Source organism: Martes martes (genome assembly GCF_963455335.1).
Source record: "Martes martes genome assembly, chromosome: 4".
Classification (NCBI taxonomy): Eukaryota; Metazoa; Chordata; class Mammalia; order Carnivora; family Mustelidae; genus Martes; species Martes martes.
Window position 1 is genome coordinate 137061597 of NC_137891.1, and position 21190 is coordinate 137082786.

At 39.9% G+C, this 21190-nt stretch overlaps 1 protein-coding gene across 1 annotated transcript in view; it reads left to right on the forward strand.

The window, feature by feature from the left end:
- SLC35D1 (solute carrier family 35 member D1) overlaps nucleotides 1–21190 on the forward strand; it is a 47920-nt gene that overhangs the window by 15342 nt on the left and 11388 nt on the right. Inside the window, exons 9-11 of the mRNA XM_080801510.1 lie at nucleotides 9452–9519; nucleotides 10641–10719; nucleotides 13921–14003. Coding sequence (XP_080657636.1) covers nucleotides 9452–9519; nucleotides 10641–10719; nucleotides 13921–14003 — 230 coding nt within the window. The remainder of the gene's footprint in view (nucleotides 1–9451; nucleotides 9520–10640; nucleotides 10720–13920; nucleotides 14004–21190) is intronic.

The window sequence follows — 21190 nt, forward strand, 5'->3', positions numbered from 1 at the left end:
AAGTGCTAGATACAGGAATTTGAATTTACTCTGCAGAGATGATGAGACCCTAAAAGTTCATGCATAAGAGATAGAGTGGAAAATTGAGGGCAGAATGCAGAAGCAGCATCCAGTTGGATGAAGCAACTAGTAACATCCAGTTGTGGCCTTGACCACTGTCAGATTTCAGACAAATCCCTTCTGCTCCTCCACCCTGCTGTGTCATGTGTAAACTGAGTAGGTTGTATCAACTGAGTTGGTTAGTTTTCTAGGTAGGGCCCTTTCCTGGGCTGAGAGAGAATGTCTGAGGAGCAGAAGGCATGCCCGTGTGGAGACTAGCTGCTGCTGTTCTGATGGTTGGCATGAGCCCAGCTCCTCCCTGAGTCCCGAATACCAGTGCTTATGAACTTGCTCTCATCTTTTGGACTCCTGGCTTTCTTGACCCAGAGCCATTTTCCATGGAAGCTCTGTATGTATCATATGAAAAGATCAACAAGATAGATTGTTAAAGCGCTGTGTAAAGTTGAGTATGTTATGCTACGTTTTGAATAAAATAGAAAGGGAAAAATAAGACTATATATGTATGTATACATTTTATTTGCTGATTTAGTAAAGAAACTCTGGATGAACATGCAAGAAACAAAGTAACCACCAATTTGTGTGTGAGCCTATGTGTGAGAACAGGATAAGTATAGAACAGGAATGGGAGGGAAACTTCTCACTGTTTTATCTTTTTATATTTTTTTGATTGTGGAGTCATGTAAATGTATTTTAAATTACCTTTTATAAAAGGAACAGCAAGAAAAAGATAAAGTTTTTCTATAAATAATGACTATCCTACGATGAATCCCAGTTTAAAATTACTGGGGGTGGTGGGACAAATTAATTAATTCTCATTCAGAGTTGGAGACTCTTGACCCAGGATGCAGATTAAAGCGAAATCCAAATTGTTTTTCTCAAAATCTCACTGTTAACCTTAGAAGGCAGAGGAGAGAAAAGTCTCTTGTGTTAGGGCAGGAATCCAGTAAGAGGGCTCTGAAAGTTCAGCTCCTCAGGGAGGCAGGAGTTCTACAGAGTAGTGGATGGGGCTTACACGTCTTTAAGCAAGAATTGAAGGCCAAGGAAGAAGGAAACCTAAATTACCATAAAAATTGAAAGGCAGGAGCCAATCGAACGGCTTACCCCAGTGAACACATAATGCAAATCCTTGACAAAGCTTTCTGAGAAGCCAAACATGTATATCCAGGGGTGTGTGTGTGTGTGTGTGTGTAGTTTTTTAAGAAGTTTATTCAAGGTTCTCAAAGTCCTGGCTTTACCAGAAGTCAACGAACCAATATAGACAACATTTAGTTCTTTTAAAACATGTCTTCTAATTTTAAAACATTTTCTTTCTTAAAAAACAATGTATTTGGGCGCCTGGGTAGCTCAGTGGGTTAAAGCCTCTGCCTTCAGCCCAGGTCATGATCCCAGCATCCTGGGATCCAGTCCTGCATCGGGCTCTCTGCTCAGCAGGGAGCCTGCTTCCCCCTCTCTCTGCCTGCCTTTCTGCCTACTTATAATCTCTATCAAATAAATTAAATAAATAAAAAATTTAAAAAAACCCACACAACAGTGTATTGTATTTAAAAGCCAGCTCAGTGTTAATAAAAAATAGCTGGTTAACATAGATAAAGGTAGATCAAACATCAGTTGACTAATGGCTTTCCAGAGTGTCAGTTAAGACAGACTGTGTTTAAACTTGTTAGTTGTTGCCTCCAAAAGGGAATGTGTACAGCACAAAGCCATTGATTCACAGTCACAGGAACTGGAGCCTGGCTTTTTGACAGCATACCCTGCTAGGTGTTCTCACGTAGAGATAGAGGAACAGACCCCTTGCTGTAGCTCTCACAAGGCCAGTACTGTAGTCATGGGTACATTGTATAATGTCTTCATTATATCACTGGCTAAATTACATGGCTCAGATGAGTTTTACAGGAAAAGTTGCTGCATGGATGGGTTACGTGGAGATGTCTCTTACTAAGCATTGCTGACTAGACAATGAAGAATTTTAGGCTGTTGGTTCAGCCTGTCCAGCATTATTAATCTTTTCTGGGTCATTCTGGAGATGGTACAGACCGATTCTCAAACCCTGAGTTATTCTTTCCACTACAGACAGGTCCCTTCTGCTTTCTGGGCATTGGTGTCCTCATACGTAAAACAAGTGGGTTGCATCAGTTATTCTTCAGTGAGGAATGACTTTCTCTTTGCCCTATATGTTGTTTGATTGACAAAGTAATGTGGTTAGCCACCCTTACCTTTGAGGCTAGGCCTTCTTCACAAAGAAAAGTAAATGACCCTATTAATAAGCTGGAGTGTGGGGGTTTTGCCATGCTACATAGATTTTAGGTAGGTGGCAGAGCCCAGTGAGAAGAGAGAGTGAAGGTATCTGAGTTCCAGTTCCGTGTCAGAGCTAGGAGCAGGAGAGGGCAGAGCAGAAGCGATGGCCAGTAGTTACAGTAGCGCAGAGGATAGGGTGGGTAACCCAGGACCACTGGCTCCTTTCTGACTGTTGCAATGTAGGCAGCGAACCATGGAGACCATTTGCTCCACTGACCTTATCTTCTGCCTTAGTAACTTTCCTAGCAGTTTACTTTCCAGGATAAGGTTTCAGGTTTTTTCTCAGTAGTTTTTTGGGAAAAGAATTTTCTAGATAGAATGCTGTCATTCATCCACTTTTTCTTCTTTACCATGAAGTTTAAAGACTAAGTGACTTATTTTTAGACTTTATAGTAAGCAAGTTTCAAAACTTCTAGGGTATCAAAATGTATAAAAAATAATCATTTGGGTTTTATTTCAAATCTCAATTAAGCTGGTGACTCTTCACTTTAGCAAATTTTCCTGGGAGTGAGAATGTTACATCTAAGACTCAAGTGTACCCTGAAATTATTCCATGCCTACTAAATCAGGGGTGATGAATTCGTGCTTATGTTCTCCTGCGCTTGGTGTAGACATTGCCGCGTAGTCCCCACGCTTCCTTGCTAAACCTAGACAGAGCCTCAGACTGTCCACCAACATAGTAGTTCAGATGGCCAGAGTTAGTTGAGTAGAGCTGATAGAAGATAAAATCTCTATCCCTAGACTAGATTTTATTGATTATGTTGTTGATTATGTGCTGTTAGTGCCTAATCTTACACAGACACTCGCTTTCTTAATTTCCTTAACCTAAGCAACTAGAGAACACATTTTTTTTTAAAATTCAGCTTTCTTTTTCAAATATTTTTGTTAACTGAAAAGTCTCATTCAAACCAAATGCTTATTTTTAGGAAGTAGTAGGTCCATGTAACCTATTTGCCCATTGATTATGCCACATCTTTTCATGCCCGTGGTGTGTATTGGCCGATGGTATTACATTACACCACCAGCACCTACAGAACCGGAGACTTTGTTCAAAACAGGAGGAAAGCCTGAACATCTTTGTAAGTGCTGTCTGTAGTCACAGCTACTGCTCAGCCCAGATGGAGGATTGCAGGCCTTGTGGCAGGGAGCCTATCTCGTGCTGTGTTGCACAGAATGATCAGGCAGGGCCTTCTCTTCACAGTGGCTCTTCTATTAGCTTTCTCTAGAGGCAGAAGTTTTGCTTTAAATGTTGGTTTGTTTTTTTTTCCTCTCCTGATTAACAAAATATATGCTCCCTGTGCTTTCTGTATTCCCTGTCTTAGGGAAAAGAAAAATTTGCATGCAAATCTGTCACTGAGAGATAACAGTGTTGGAAGTTTAAGTGAATAATAATCTCTTCTGTATGTGAATTTTGTATAAAGTGCTTGCATTTCGCTTCCTCCGTTGATTTCTCACAAGAGGTGTTTGGAGCAAACTGTTGTCTATATTTATAATGTAGGTAGAGGCTTAGAGAGGCTAAGTGACTTTATGATGGACTCACAGAAAGTTAATAGCAGATTTAGAATTCAAACACCCACTTTTTGACTCAGTGGTCCAATAGCAGCCATGTGAAGCTATCTAGGAGAAAAAATTCAGAACATATTAACTTGTCTTTGGTTTTCCCTAGTACTTAACTAAATAGAATGATGATGGGTTATGGAGGTGAGCAGACAGCTAGTAGCTGGATAATTTTGGGAGAGTTACTTAACATGTCTGTGTGTAGGACATAATAGGATCTTAATAGGCAGTAGCTTTGGTTGTTTTTTTTTGTGCCATCTTTATGATAGGGAGAGTAGACTCCCCTGGCCATGGTACCGGTGGGTCAGATTTCTCCTTCAGCTATACTTTCAAATGTCTGCTGCTTGTTCTGTTGCAGCCAGAGGTCCGTTCCTGTGGCAAAGCAGAGGAATGCAACAGGCTGCTTGTGCCAGACGGGCTTTCTCCAGAAACAGGCCTAGTATTTAGGGAAGGAAATAATCCCATGAGAATTGTTTTCCTGTTTTTGAATTTTATGTAAATGGAATCATGTTCATGGGATTTATTTTAATATTCTACAGATACAGTTATTATGTTCCCAGAGGGGACTGTGCAGTATGTATTTGGGGTGTTTTTCTATATAACATTTAATGCTCAGAGTAGAGAGCCTTAGGCTTGGAGTATGTAGACTCAAGGCTACCATGTATTAACTGTGTTATCTAAAGTAAGTCACTCACTGACTTCTGGAGATAAGGCTTGGTCCTGTCTACTTCACAGGGGTGTCATGGGGATCAAATGACATTGATGTATACAGAAGCATTTTGCAAACTATAAAGCATTCCATAAATATAAAGGTAGTTATAGTTTGTTCCTTTGTTTATTAGCGGTTACCTGACTAAACTGTCTTTAGCATAGTGCCCCCAGGCCAGCTGTGTGGCCTGGTACATGACTGGGGACTTAGATGTCAGAATGTACATTTAGGAGGAGATATTTAGAGCTAAGGCAGGAAAGGAGCTCAGGTGTAAAGAGAGGTTTATTTGAGGCCTTTGCCAAATAACTGATTTCTTTCCACTTAGAAGTAATGTTTACACATAATTAACATCACTTATTGAACTGGACGGACCTCCTTCATGTCAGGCATTATATCCATGTTGTCTTTAATTCTGATAACAACTCAACAAGATAGACCTTAATATTCCTCTTATTATTTATGCAGAAACTAAGGTTCAGCAAATCCTTATGGTCTATCACACTGGCTTTATTCTCTTAGTGACTTTGGGGTAAAAGAGTAGCTTATCTAGGAAAGGAAGATAATTTAGAGTTGAGGAAGGTTCTTAGACCTGAGATTTCTTTTATGTGTTTCAGCTTCAGTAAAATAAAGTCTCTCCTTTTAAAGCTGATCTAACACTCATGTTAGAGTTGGAAGAAACTTTAACAGGCAGCCCCTTTAACCTCCCTCACAGAAGCTAAGGCTGGTATAATGAAGCAGTGGTGGGCTCATGCAATGTCCTGGGCTTCTGATGCCTGGTATGCTACTTTCGCAGGGCCCATGGCTTTTCCTGCCGGGTGCTGGTAAGCCTCTCAGAGAGACTTCTTCCAGTGCCCACCTGCTGGTTTACTGGGTTATGCCTTTTCTCCTCAAAGAAAGAAACAGTAAATTCAGTGCAAAAACTAATGAGTCTAATGCCAGTAAAATGACTTTTGCCATTTTAAGGAAATTGAAAATGACGTAGATTTAATAGGAAACTTGAAATCTGTTTAGTAGCATTACAGGTAGGTATGTGGGTATATTAAAAAGTAAATTCACCTCCTCAGCCTGTAGAAAATGATGCTAAGCCAGGGAGCATGGATGTTTAATTCACTTCAGTTATTTGTGCCTAACAACATACAAACACTTGGAGCGAGGCAGATGTGACATTTGATGTTGTTCCTGCTCTCAAGGAATTTATAGTCTTGCTGATAGATGCAGGTCTCCTGAGTTCTAGGCCTGTGCTTTATTGTGCTTTAATGGTTTCTCATCATACCATGTTTACAGGTATGGACGAGCATAGCATAATGCTCTGTATGACTTCTTTCCTTTATTCTTTGTTCTCTAACAACAAGCTGTGGAACACTTTCTATTTGCTGTCACTTCGTTAAGCACGGTGGTTACAGAGATAAACCCTGAAGGCATTCACAGTGTCTGGTTAGGTGATCATGTCCATACAGATACAGGGAGTCATGTACATACATGTACTTAGTCACATATATGCAGTGTCCGTGATAAAAGTAGCACTTAGTGTTTTGGACAGTTTGGCGGGAAAGTGCCTGATATGAATGTGGGTTTTTGTGCAGAGCTTCCCAGTGGAAGCATCATTTGAGATAGGTTTATAATTCATGTCAGTGATTGAATTTGAACTTTTGCTTCTAGCCATGATGGAATAACAGGGATAGGATTTACCTTCTTGCCTTAACCTACTAGAATACCTAATATATATATGAAAAATGGTTTCAGACATTGGACAATAGGTAGTAAAGGATTGTGAGAGAGAAAGGATGAGAGGAGAAAAGAAGGATATTAAAAATGACCAAATTAAACTTCTAGGGATGAAAAATATAATAATCTGAATTGAAAATAAAGCAGAAGGTATTAAATAGCAAGCAGATTAGACACTGCAGAAAAAAGATCAGTGAATTAAAGAAATAACAATAGAAACTAATAGAAATAGCAATAGCTACTGTAGAAACTAGTGCTTCCAAGATGAAGCACATGGAGAAAAAAGCCTTGAAAACAAATGAACAGATTACTAGTAACATGTGGGGTAGTATCAAAAGATCTAACATATGTGTTTGATCTATTGTCCTGAGGTGTAACTATGAGGTGTAATATGTGTAACTATGGTCCTGAGCAAGGGGTGGGGGTAGGGAAATTTTTTGAGGAGTTAATGGAAGATTTTCTTTCCAAATTTGATGAAAACTAAATCCACACATACAAGGCTCAACAAACTGTAAGTTATATTAAACAAACTGTACCATAAAGAGGGACATTTTTTAATGCTGAAAGAGTTATATCAAGTAGCATAACAATCCTGAATGTATATGTACTTAATGAGAAAGCATCAAAATATATGAAGCAAAAACTCATGAAGCCGAATGTAGAACACTTGAACACCATCATCAACTAATACGACCTAATTGACATTTATGGAACACTCAACAACAGTAAATAAATATTCTTTTCAAGTGCACATGGGACATTTACCAAGATAAACTATATTCTGGGCCATAAAACAAGTTTTAATAGTTTAAAATAATTGAAATAATAGAAAGTATGTTCCCTGGCCAGAACAGAATTAAACTAGAAATTAATAACATAGAGATATATGGAAAAATCTTCAAATACTTGGAAATAAACACACCTCTCAATAGCACCTGGTTCAAATTAAAAATCATGCAGAAGATTAGAAATCATTTAGAATGAATGAGAATCAGAACACCACATAGCAAAATTTATGGGTTGCTGCTAAAGGAATGCTTAGAGGGAAGTCTGTAGCTTAATTAAATGCATACATTAGAAAAAAAAGATCAAAAATCAGTGACCTAATAAGCCTTTCCCTTAAGAAAGTAGAAAAAAATAAGAGCAGGTTAAACCCAAAGGAAACATGAGGAAAGTAAGAGCAGAATTCAATGAAATAGAAAACAGAAAAGCAATAGAGAAAAATCAGAGAACTTAAAACCTGGAGGTCAATAAAAGATCAATAAAATTGTTCAACCATTGCTAATTGATAAGGACAAAAAGTAAGAAGGCACAAATTATCATAGAAGGAATGAAAGTGGTATTACAGAGCTTGCATTGCATATACTAAAAGGATAATGGCATATTATGAACATTATGCCATAAACTGGAAAACTGTGTCTGTGAAATGGACAAATTCTTGAAAAAAAACCTAAAAACTCATTCAAGAAGAAATAGCACGAATAGCCATATTCTACTAAATATTAAGTAACACTACTTAATTAAAGAATTAGCCCAAATTAATGGGACTGTTTAGCTCTGTTAAAGAAACTGAATTTTAGTTAAAATCTTCTCAAAAGGAGGGGCGCCTGGGTGGCTCAATGGTTAAGCCTCTGCCTTCGACTTGGGTCATGATCTCAGAGTCCTGGGATCAAGCCCCATGTCAGGCTCTCTGCTTGGCGGGGAGCCTGCTTCCCCCTCTCTCTCTGCCTGCCTCTCTGCCTACTTGTAATCCCTCTCTCTCTCTGTCAAGTAAATAAATAAATAAAAATCTTTAAAAACCAAATACAAAAATAGATTACAAAAATAAAAAAAAAAAAAATCTCCTGAAAAGGAAAACTCCAGGCCTTGATCACTTTAGTGGATGATTCTACAAAATGTTTAAGGAAGAAATAATGCCAATTCTACATAAATTCTTTCAGAATATAGAAGAGAAGAGAATACTTCCCAGTCAACTATTATGAGGCCGGCATACCCTGTACCAATAGTTGACAAAAAATTTCAAGGGCAGGGGCGCCTGGGTGGCTCAGTGGGTTAAGCCTCTGCCTTCGGCTCAGGTCATGATCTCAGGGTCCTGGTCTCAAGCCCCGCATCGGGCTCTCTGCTCAGCGGGGAGCCTGCTTCCCTTCCCCTCTCTCTGCCTGCCTCTCTGCCTGCTTGTGATCTCTGTCTGTCAAATAAATAAATAAAATCTTGAAAAAAAAAATTTCAAGGGCAGGGGGTGGAAATTATAGTTAAAAAAAAAAAAATCCTGCAATATATGAAAAGGGCATTATGTGACCAAGCTGTGTTTATCTCAGGAATTAGGTTAGTTTAACATTTGAAAATCAGTGTAATTCCCTGTATTAGTAAGAATTAATAAGAAATTAATAAGAAATAGAAGAACCATGTCAAAAATTTTCCACCCCCTGCCCTTGAAGCTGGATAGGTTGGCAGAAAGATAAAAAGGTGGACTGTTTCTCATATTTGCTTAACAAACTGATATTGCAAGAGAAATTATGTTCTTGAGAGAGAAATCCTCCATCCTGGGTGGGAAATTAGGTGATCAATGCACCCTTTCATTTCTCTTCCTTCCTTTGCGTTTGGCTTAAAGACAAAATGGCAACAAAACCTTGCTTTCACCATCAACTGTTTTAAAGAGTAATTCTCCCTGGGTAGACCTCAGCTGAATTTGTGTAACTAAGGGTGCACTTGAGCTTTCATGTGTTACAGGGAAGAAGTAGGTTTTAATGTTTGAGATTAGAGATTAGATTAATGTTTTAATCTAGCCATCTGGGAGAACTGCTGAGATTAGCCAGACATGGCTTCTGCCTTCAAGCAAGTATCAGTTTCTTCGTACCAAGGAAAGAGGTACAAAAATTTCCTCACATTACAATTTAGAAAGAGAAAGCCTTCTGGAACTGTTTTTTGGGTCCCGTTCCATATATATGAGATTCTTAAACATCACTGTCTATCCTGGGAGTGATGCAGGAAAATGTATACATGTGTATGTGTGGTGGGAGTGAGTACCCAGGATTTTGATGAAAGAACAGAACAGCTGATTTTGAGGGCTTGCTCTAAAATCAGATACTTTCTTGTGTCTTACAGGCAATGGATTTTGAAGGCTGGGCCGACACCCTCTTTCTTCTGCAGTTCACCCTCTCTTGTGTGATGGGGTAAGCCTTTATTGCCTTGTTAGCAGATCGTTTTCCTAGAGACGTTTGTTCTCGGGTCCTTTTGCTTCTTTCTCAGTATCCTGTTCTGTCTCTTGAGTGTGTCTGCATAGGATGATTAAACTTCCAGATTCAGGTGGTTTCACAGCCCTTAGGAATGTACCCTTAGGGCTACTAAACTAATTCCAAAGTCATGTTTCCAAGGATGGGGACAAGAAACTATTTACATAGGAACCTAGTATGTGATAAGCACCATTATATTTCAAAATGCATTATTTTATTTCTACATTGACCATTTGACACATATTTTTGTCCTCTTACCTATGTGGAAGCAGTCCCAGAACTCAAGTAAGTTGTCTAAGTTTGCACAGTTAGCTCTAGCAGCCTTTGACTTTGAGGCTGTCTGACTCTCTCTACAAGGTTGTCTTCCTCCTAGGAGAGTATATGTGGAAGGTAAGAAGAGGGTATCTGCTAACGTGCCTCTTCTCTTCGCCTTCGTATTTCCCCGAGGAATTGTTTTCCTCAGCCAGTCAGTTTGGTTAGTATTTATGACTAGATCGGGCACAGGCTAGGTGCCCAGTGAGCGAGTGCTTCAAAGTAAAATTAACACGGTGCTTTGGTACTGAGTCAAGCTCCAAGCCCTCATTGTAAATCTCTCCGTTCCAACTGCTGCCAGTTAGTTGTTAAGTGAACCTATATTCCATCTCAAAGTAGTGCTAATTTGGGTTTCTTCCATCTTTCAGAATCTCCTTTGCCTCCTGTCCAGAGGTCACATTGACCTCATGGGAGGTGCACTGCTGAGCCGTGGTCTATGAACTCAGCTTTCTCTCTGGGTTAGGTGAACTAGTGGGAATATGATCTAAAAAGAGTACTCATGATTAGGAATGGCGGTTGCAAGGTTTTGGTGAGGGTAGTTGGGGAAAACACCTGGTCAGTAAATGGACATGTGACTCTCTTTAATGAAATTTCAAAAAAATCTAAAGCTACAGTACAGCAGGGGTGAGGTGGGGAAAGCTCCGAGTCAGTGACTGCAATGCGCTAGCATGGCCAATGCTGTTTCTCTTGTCTGAAGATTGCTCTAAAGTAAGCAACCAGCTCTTAAACCTCTTCCTTCTCTGTTCCAGGTTTATCTTGATGTACGCCACAGTACTCTGCACACAGTATAATTCTGCCCTTACAACTACAATAGTTGGCTGTATTAAAGTGAGTTGAAAAAATACTCTTGTCTTTTGGGTACCTGCTTTATTTAAAAATTGTGACTCTAAATCTTGCTGTGGTTTAAAACCCCATCATCCTTTGCTCAAAGATTGTCCTGGTTTGACAGATTGTGGTGCTGGTTTCTAAAACGATCTTCAAGAACTCAGGGAGGGCATAATCTCTACTTCCAGGCAACTTGGCTCTGGGGAATATGGAAAAAGGAGAATGGGTTACCTTAGAGTAGAGGAAGAGGAATTAGCTTTGTTTCAGACAGGGTAGGTGGCTAGCTTGGGAGTGATAGGCCTGTCCCTTTAACCCCCAAAGAAAACTGTTCTGTTCGCTGCCTTACTGAGTTCTGGCTATTGTAGGGAAAGGATGCCTGCCAGAAGTTAATCAAGGGAGTTTTCCAGTGCATGAGCCAAACCTTAAATGGCCCACTTTTAAAAGCTGTGTCTGACATTTCCAGTGATGTCATTTCCTCCTGATCCATTTTATTTGAGGGAGGCTCATTTGTCTTCAGCCAGGGGAGCCAAGTTGACTTGAATATTGAGCTGCAGTTAGTGGCTTGAAGCCTGAGGTCTCTTTATCTGACTTTGTGCTTCTAGTGCTTTAAGATCCAAGAGACCACGGCATGCCTGATTTCCAAATGAATTAGCAGAATAGGCTTGCCTTCTAAAAAAAGGTAAGACAGAGAGAGATAGGTCTGTGATCATTTGGGAAATAGAATGCTTGCCCTTGGGACTTCCTTTCTGATTTCCCATTTGTCAATAGTGAGGGAAGGGATTGAAAAAGTTTTTACTGCCCTGCTCTGTTTCCCTTTGCACCCCCATGAAGTGGTGTCCACCTGCCCTCACTTTAAAAACTAGATTTGGGGGGCGCCTGGGTGGCTCAGTGGGTTAAGGCCTCTGCCTTTGGCTCAGGTCATGATCCCAGGGTCCTGGGATCGAGCCCCACATCGGGCTCTCTGCTCAGCGGGGAGCCTGCTTCTCTCTCTCTCTCTCTCTGCCTGCCTCTCTGCCTACTTGTGTTCTCTGTCAAATAAATAAAATCTTAAAAAAAAAACAAAAACTAGATTTGGGTTAAAATTTCAGGTCTGTGACTTTAAATCATGGAATTGGAGTGCTTGGTGTAAATAGAATTAATTATGTGAATTCCCATGAAAGCTAGAGGTGGTTAATCTACATTCAGGCCTGGGCTTGCTAAGACAGGTTTAGCCCCTCAAATTAGCTCTCTGCTCTGTTTTGGTTTTGTGAAGTAAAGGCTTCAATAGCAAAGTGAATGAATGGCTTGCCTCTTCAGAATAAGAAGAGCAAGAACATGAGAGATGGGCCAGTTGTTACCATGTTTTTGCCAAAAAGGATACTGCCCAAAAGCCAGTATTTAATTTTAATAACCTATTTGCTTAGGATTTCATCGGGTACTTTCTTTATGTTTAGGAGCATGGAGTACAAATATAATCATGGTCTTTTTAACGGAAAGTCCAGTACTTTTTGATATATCCTCCTCCCCATGCAGCCCTCTGGATTTACGCTGTCCAAAGGGATCAGTGTTACTTCCAAACTCTAGAGAGAGGGGGAAAAACTGGTGTGTCCGATTGGTTTACAGCTGCTCTTGCTTCTCACTGTCTCGTGGTGTTGCCGTTGAAGGCCGTCTGACGTCTTCAGACAAATGGGAGTATGCCGATGCCCTTGCCGGTTCCGAGTCTCGTGGTCCACAGTGGAGCTTCTTTCATTAGCCTCCCAGATACAACCCTTTTAGCTCAGTCATCGTTCCCTATGGGGCTGTCACCGGTTCTTGTTTCTCTGAAGCATGGTGGGAAAATTACTGAGGATACTTAATTACAAATGGCAATTCCTAGGCCCACCTCTTATACACTAAATCAGAATCTCAAGTAGAGCCTGGAAATCATCATTTTTAACAAGGTATATTGAGAATCACAGCCTGAATTTTGAGGTACTAGCATGGTCTCTTCTGTGCTTGCTGGTAGGTTCTGCTCGGGGGCATCACTGTCTTTTCCTGACTGACTTTGAACAGCAGGGTTTGGGCTCTCAGTCTTTTCCCTTTTTGTAGTTCCTGGGCGCTTCATGCAAATGAACCTGCCATCTGTCTGCATCTCTGTGCTCTGAGCTGATCCACACGTTTTCCCAAGTTACCTACTAGCCTTGTTTACTGTTGCATGGTATTTAATTTTTCATTTTCCCCTCAAAATAATAAGAAAATCTGTTCTGTGGTAACTTGCTGTCTCCATCCTTAGACCTAGAAGAGGCTGACATAATTCTGAATGCTCTCTCAGAGGGCACGCCCATTATAAAAATAATTCTGAAGTTTCTTTTTGGCTTTTCAGAAACACTGTGGCACTTTACTTCTGCTTCGTAGACCTGATCTAGGCGAGCCCAGGTTCTAAAAATGTTTGTGACATTTACCATTTCTGTCAGCTGTCATAGCGGAGAGGGAGGCGTGACTTTGTGAAAGTGAGGAGGTTAGGGAAGAATTGACTAGTAACTTGAACTTTGGGAAAGTTTATTTCACCTCTGTGGCCTGAAGATGAATAACAGGGACCCAGATAAGCAGATGTTTACATACACCTGGGAGTTTAAGGGAGTGAGGAGAAATAATTTTAAGTATGGGACTTTGAGATGACTTTTCATGTATTTTTTTCAAGAATCCAAAGAAGAATGTCTCTAAAAACAATGTTCATGTTGGTAAACTCCCTGTCATCCCTTTTTTCCTTTCTAAAAAAGGGGAAAAGTTGTTGTTATATGAGGTTTTTCTTCTTTACTTTCGCCTCACAAGTCAACGGTTACTTCTGTGGGAGGAAGAAGCCTTCTTGTCTAAGACTGCTAAACATGCATTAGTGCTTTCCGCCCCTACAGACAGCAGTGTTTCTCTATTTAGATTTACAATGTCAGCCCAAGCTGTGGGACATGGGAAGTTGATAATCTGGTGATAATTCTCAATGAAAGCATTTAGCTTTGGTAGGGATAGATTGAGAAGAGGTTAATGTCCTTTCTTATTTCTGATTTCCTACTACACTCATTATAGGATTGGTGGGTTTTTGTTATTGTCGGTTTATTTGATTTTGTATTTTAAGGATAGGTATTCGGGCCATTCTGTGGCCTATAGGCCATACCTATCGATGAGTTAATATGAATATTGAAAAAGCTCAGTTAAACCTGTGTTACAGCATATTACCATTTTTCTTTGTAGAATATATTAATAACTTATATTGGAATGGTCTTTGGTGGAGATTATATTTTCACATGGACAAACTTCATTGGCTTAAATATCAGGTAAGTAAAAATATTTAAATGTAACCACTTTGAAGAGTGGGATTTGGATACTTAAATAGTGTCATAGTAGGGGGCTATTTAATTGAAAATTTATTTATTAAACAATTATTGAACATCTACAGTATACTGTATATTTAACGTCTTCACATAATGCTTTCTAAGAAATGGGGATAAGATGGTTCCATATTTATACACGGTATTTAGGGAATCTTTTCTGGAAGTTAAACCCTTTTTACTTACTAGCCTTCAAAGCCAGTCTTTTACTTATTATGCTAGATGGCAGTACACTGTTCTCAAGTAAATTCAGGGCTAAAGAAGAACAACTCTGTTAGAATTGCTGTATATGTGTCTGACCTTGGACATATCACTGGATTACTTTAGTCCAGACTTCATCAGTGATGAGGGTAACTTGCATGAAAGATCCTTATTAGTTCCAGAATTAATTTCATGGCTTTCAATGCTGTAGGTATGCTTAAAAATTCTCAGGTTTGTTTTTGGGCCAGAACCCTGGTTTGAACTCCAGTTGTTTATCTTTCCTGAGCTTCAGTTTTCTTACGTGTTGGGATTGAAGATATCCATATCTCTTTAGACTTGTTAGCATGAAATAATCTAATATAAAGTACCTAATTCACTGTTTGACATCTGTGCTGAGTAAATATCAGTTTCTTTCATTAGTATTTGTGAGAAAGGGCCAGGATATAAGGAACGACCTGGTGGAACAGTTTTGACTTTGGATTCATTGACTTTGACTCCATTTCATTCACTTCTAAAAATTTGGATTAAAGAATCATTATGGCACCATATAGACCTGACTCAGAGGTGCTTTGGTTTTCTTTTTGTTCCCTTCAAAAAAACAACCTGTAGGGTTATTTGGCTTGTAAAGCCAAAATGAAGTAAAAGCTTCTGTTTGCATTTTCAGATCTCAGCAGTTCAAATCTCTCATAAGGTAACAAAGTTCTTACAGAAGCCTTAGGTATCTTTTTTCACATTGCAGGCTATTTAAAAAACTTTTTTTTTTTAAGATTTTATTTATTTATTTGACAGAGAGAGAGAGAGACCACAAGTAGGCAGAGAGGCAGGCAGAGAGAGAGGAGGAAGCAGGCTCCCTGAGGAGCAGAGAGCCCGATGTGGGGCTCAATCCCAGGACCCTGAGATCATGACCTGAGCTGAAGGCAGAGGCTTAACCCACTGAACCACCCAGGTGCCCCTAAAAAAACTTTTAAAGTGTATGATATGTTGCAATGTTATGAAGTATGTCAGTTTAACATAATGAAATCCAACATCTTGAAAATTCTTCCAGTAGAATTTCTTTTTGCATCAGGTAGTGCATTTTAGTTCTGGTTGAACAGTCCTGTTTTGCTAGCAGGGTTACTTGATCGTGATAATTATGATTATGACTGTCATTGGTACTCTGTCCCTAGGTAGTATTTTTAACAATTTCTAATTGCTTTCACATTTTATTGTAATAAATTTTACATATCTTGTCATTTTCATCTCTCTTATTACAAGGCTGAGGAGAATAATTGATGTACTTAATCAGCCAAATTAGTTGCAGAGTTGGGATTAAAATTCAGGTGAATTTCTTTTTGAATACTATTTGCATTACAGCATGCTTTTCAACGTTTGTAGAGGAAAGTATATATTATCTATTTTTTTTAACTTTCTCTCTTTAAAATGAAAATTATGGTTTTATTATTTATATTTTTTGACTTCTTTTACTCATTGGTAAGCAGACTCACAGGTTGTGGACATTCCTTTTTTTTTAATGTAAAAACCAAATGTAAAGTGGCTGTCATATTTCACTTTGGAAATGGTGTCAGTGCATTTTTGGCTGACTGCACGTTGAAGGAGATCACTAATTAAACTGTATTCTTAAAAGAATCTATGATTAGGGGCGCCTAGGTTGCTCAGTTAAGCATCTGACTTTTTTTTTTTTTTTAAAGATTTTATCTATTTATTTGACAGACAGAGATCACAAGTAGTCAGAGAGGCAGGCAGAGAGAGAGGAGGAAGCAGGCTCCCTTAGGAGCAGAGAGCCCGATGCGGGGCTCGATTCCAGGACCCCAAGATCATGACCTCAGCCAAAGGCAGAGGCTTTAACCCACTGAGACACCCAGGTGCCCCAAGCATCTGACTTTCAATCTCAGCTCAGGTCTTGATCTCAGGGTCATGAGTGTGGGCCCCATGTTGGGCTCCACCCTGGATGTGGAGCCTACTTTAAAAAAAAAAAATAATAAAGATTCTGTGATTAGACCCAGATACATCTAGCTTCCCTCCACCCTGCCTAGTTTCTTTGTTTTGTTTTGTTTTGTTTTTTAAAGATTTTATTTATTTATTTGAGAGAGAGAAAGAATGAGAGAGCACACATGAGAGGAGAGAGGTGAGCAGGAGAAGCAGACTCCCCACCGAGCAGGGAAGGAGCCAGGGGACTTGACCCCAGGACTCCAGGACCATGACCTGAACCGAAGGCAGCTGCCCAACCAGCTGAGCCACCCAGGCGCCCTCTTTGTTGTTTTAAGAAAAGTTTAAGTAGCCCTCTCTCCGGGCGCCTGGGTGGCTCAGTGGGTTGAGCCTCTGACTTTGGCTCAGGTCATGATCTCAGGGTCCTGGGATCGGGCCCCGCATTGGGTTCTTTGTTCGGTGGGGAGCCTGCTTCCCTCTCTCTCTCAGCCTGCCTCTCTGCCTACTTGTGATCTCTCTGTGTCAAATAAATAAATAAAATCTTTAAAAAAAAAAAAAAGTAGCCCTCTCTCTGTTGTGATTCAAGTGCAAGAAGCAGGAGGTTTGTACTGAGCTACTCAGACTACATCCACATTGATTCTGTGATTTAGGAGGCTTTTTTTTTTTTTCCCCCAGTAGGGCTCTGTTGAGAGCCTGGCTGTCTTCAAGTCTTCTAAATGCCTTTTCCAGTAGCCACTTAGTGAGTGCTCACCCCAGCCCAAAAAGGCAACAACCAAGAGTAGGAAATGATTAGCAAATGGTGGTGACAAGAGCCTGCTTCTGTACTTCCATCAGTTGGTGGACTTGGCCTTGCCTTTGGCCTAAGTAATGTAACTTTTCCAGATAATGATATCATCATCCTCATAACTGCCCAGGCTAGAATTCCTAGAATCTCTGGGACTCATCTTCATCTGTGATTCTTTTTTTCCTTCCATTAAAAAAAGTATATATATATATATATGTATATATGTACGTATATATATATATATATACACACACATATATGTACATGTGTGTGTATATATATATAATTTAAGTACAGATTCACCTCTTTTCATGTAAAGTTCTGTGAGTTTTGACAGATGCCTACAGTCATGTAACTACCACCACCACGTTCATGATATAAAACAATTGTGTTGGGGCGCCTGGGTGGCTCAGTGTGTTAAGCCTCTGCCTTTGGCTCAGGTTGTGACCCCAGGGTCCTGGGATCAAGCCCCCATCGGGCTCTCTGCTCTGCAGGGAGCCTGCTTCCCCCCCTCTCTCTGCCTGCCTCTCTGCTTACTTGTGATCTCTGTCTGTCAAATAAATAAATAATAAAATCTTTAAAAAATAAAAAAATAAAACAATTGTGTTGCCTCTAAAATCTTCTAATGTCTCTTTGCACTGAATCTCTCCCCTTCTGTTCAGCCCCTGTTTTCTATCCGTATAGTGTCCAGAATGGCATGGAATGGTAGCTTTTGGTCTGACTTCTTTCATTTAACGTACTGCACTTGAGATTTGTGTTGCATTCAGAGATTCTGTTATGAGTGTATCACAGTTCATTTATCCATTCACCAATTGAAAGATGTTTGGGGAGTGCCTGGGTGGCTCAGTGGGTTAAAGCCTCTGCCTTCGGCTCAGGTCATGATCCCAGGGTCCTGGGATCGAGCCCCGCTTTGGGCTCTCTGCTCAGCGGGGAGCCTGCTTCCTCCTCTCTCTCTGCCTGCTGTCTTTGCCTACTTGTGATATCTGTCTGTCAAATGAATAAATAAAATCTTAAGAAAAAAAAAGATGTTTGGGTAGTTTCCAGTTTTTAGCTGTTTTTTATTAGCTGTTAAAAAACTTGCTTAAAAGTTTGTGAACAGGGGCGCCTGGGTGGCTCAGTGGGTTAAAGCCTCTGCTTTCGGCTCAGGTCATGATCTCAGGGTTCTGGGATCGAGCCCCACATCGGGCTCTCTGCTCGGCAGGGAGCCTGCTTCCCTTCCTCTCTCTCTGCCTGCCTCTCTGACTACTTGTGATCTCTGTCTGTCAAATAAATAAATAAATAAAATCTTAAAAAAGAAAAAAAAAAAAGTTTGTGAACGTAAGTTTTCGTTTCACTTGGGTCAATACCTAGAAGTAGAACTCCTGGGTTGTCTGGTAAATGTATGTTTAACTTCATAAGAAATTGCCAAACTATTTTCAAGAAATGTCTGTACCATTTTGCATATCCCTCAGCCGCATATGATGACCTGTGGTGGTTGCTCCACATCCTAGCAATTGGTATTGTTGGGTTTTGTTTTTTAAATTCTAGACATTCTAATAGATCTATAGTGGTATCTCATTGTAGGTTTTTGTTTTTTTTTTTAAAGATTTATTTGAGAGAAAGAGTGAGTGGGGGGACAGAGGGAGAGGGAAAGAAAGACTTAGGCAGATTCTGTGCTGAATGTGGAGCTCTACACGGGGCTTGAACTCACGACCGTGAGATCACTTTCTGAGCCATGGGGCACTTAACTGACTGCGCCACCCATGCACCCCTTACTGTGGTTTTAATTTCCGTAATGATTCATGATGTTGAATATCTTTTCACATGCTTACTTGCCATCCGTATATATTCTTTGGTACAAAGGCTGTTCAAATATGTTGCCCATATTTTAAAAAAATTGGGTTATGTGTTTTGTTTTGTTTTTTTGGAAGAGTTTATTTATTTTTTTTTTTAAGATTTTATTTATTAGACACATAACCAGAGAGGGAGCACAGCAGGGGGAGTGAGAGAGGGAGAAGCAGGTTTCCTGCCCAAAAGGGAGCCCACTGCGGGGCTTGATCCCAGGACCCTGGGATCATGTCTTGAGCTGAAGGTAGACGCTTAATGACTGAGCCGCCCAGCACCCCTGTAAGATTTTATTTTTAAGGAATCTCTACACCCAGCCTGGGGCTTGAACTTTCTACTCTGAGATCAAGAATCACATGCTCTACTGAGCTAGCCAAGCGCCCGTTGTTTTTTTTAAATTTTGTTTTGTTTTCTTAAGTTTTGAGAGTTCCTTATTTATTGTGGATGCAAGTCCTTTATTAGCTATGTGATCTACAAGTATTATTTCCCACTCTGTAGCTTGTCTTGTCATTTTCTTAATACTCTCTTTTGAAGAGCACAACTTTTAAGACTACTTTATCAGTTTTTCCTTTATGAGTTGTGCTTTAGTATAAACCAGGGTTATAAAGATTATCTCTGATGTGTTCCTTTAGACATTTTATAGTTTTATTTTACAATTAAGTATATAGCCCATTTTTGGATTAATTTTTATATTGCATAAAATCGGGATGAAAAGTTCTTTTTATATTGTGTGTGTGTGTGTTTAATATAGATATCCAGTTGTTCTAGAACCTTTTATTGAGAATGCTGTTCTTTCTCTGTTGAATTGCCTAAGTCTTTGTAACACTCTTTGGAAGTTTTTTTATCATCACTATTTTATAGTGGAAGTTTATGAGGAGGTTGAGCCTAAAGAAAGGCTAAGTAAGTTGAGTGCATTCTGAAGTTATGCATTGAGTGTGTGTTTGTATGCCAGGCATTATGTTCTAGAGGGACATGGTGCATTCATTCCCTCCTAGATCTGCTGATGTCACACAATTAGTAAGTCATGTCACAAGGATTTTAACCCAAATGGGTTGGACTCCAGAGTCCAAGTTCTCATTCCTTAATGTACACTCATTCAGCAAATGACTGAATAATTACATTGTAGCCTAGTAAACTGTTTATGTATCCATCACGATTTTAGATTCTTGGCTATGTGAAGGCAGAAATCACTTGTCTTATTTATAGTTGTGCCAGTATTTATCAGCACCTGACCCATAGTAAGCATTCAACTAGTAATAGTAACAAAATACTAACCAGGTTTTTATTTTTAAAGATTTTATTTGTCAGAGAGAGAGCACAAGCAAGGGGAGCTGCAGGCAGAGGGAGAAGCAGGCTCCCTGCTCAGAGCCCAATGCAGGACTCGATCCCAGGACCCTGGGATTATGATCTGAGCTGAAGGGAGATGCTTAACCAACTGAGCCGCCCAGGCGTCCCTTAACCAATAGTTTTTATGTGAACTTGTACTGGGCATTGTGTTGAGTACTCCATATTTAATCTCTGTAACAGCCCTATGAGATAGATGCTGTGAATATTCCATTTCACAGGCTGAAAAGCTTATACCATAGTACCCAGCTGGTAAGTATTCCATCCATGATTTGCCTTCCAAGTCTTCATTCTTAACCACAGTCTAGTAAATAGTGGATAGATGAATGGATTAATTTTATTTTCATATCCCTTCATGATACGCCATCATACTGGTTACATACCTTTAAGGCAGTCTCCTTTAGGGCTACAAAACTCATTTTACTGTAGCTTCTGAGGCCTCATGACGGACTACACAGTCTCTGGAATGGGACATGGCGCAGCTTAGAGTAGTTCCAGAGCTGATTTCTGAGGACTTTGGTCTAGCCAACTCTGCTCAGCACCATTCCCTCACTTGGGACTCCTTAGCCTCTTAGATGAGTTGCTTCCGGTTTCAGACTGCTTCTCCTCCTGCAAAATTCCATCCTAGTAGATTTTGTTCTGGTTCCAGACTTCTCCTGAAGGTCATAAGCTTTTCCTTAGCTTAGTGGTTCTCTCATTTGGAGAGAGAGAAGGATATTTTTTGTGCTACCAGTTAGTTGCTGCTGATGTAATGTCCACTAGACTATTTATAGAGTTATATAACTGGCATCTATCTCACTCCAGTAACTTAGACTTTCGAATAGGATTTAGGGAGCTTGGCTAGCTGTTGATTATATCATAATTCCTGACAGAAGATCACCGAAATGGAAATGGAAAAAAATCTGTGTTCTGTTGCAGGACTGCCGTGAGCTATTTATAATTCACCTTTCGCAACCTCAGGATTTTTTGCCCTCAGTTTTTGAGCTCGAGTTGTCTATCCTAATTCTGCCACTAAACTTCTCTGTTTCACCTTGTGGGAGTTCTGTAGAAACTG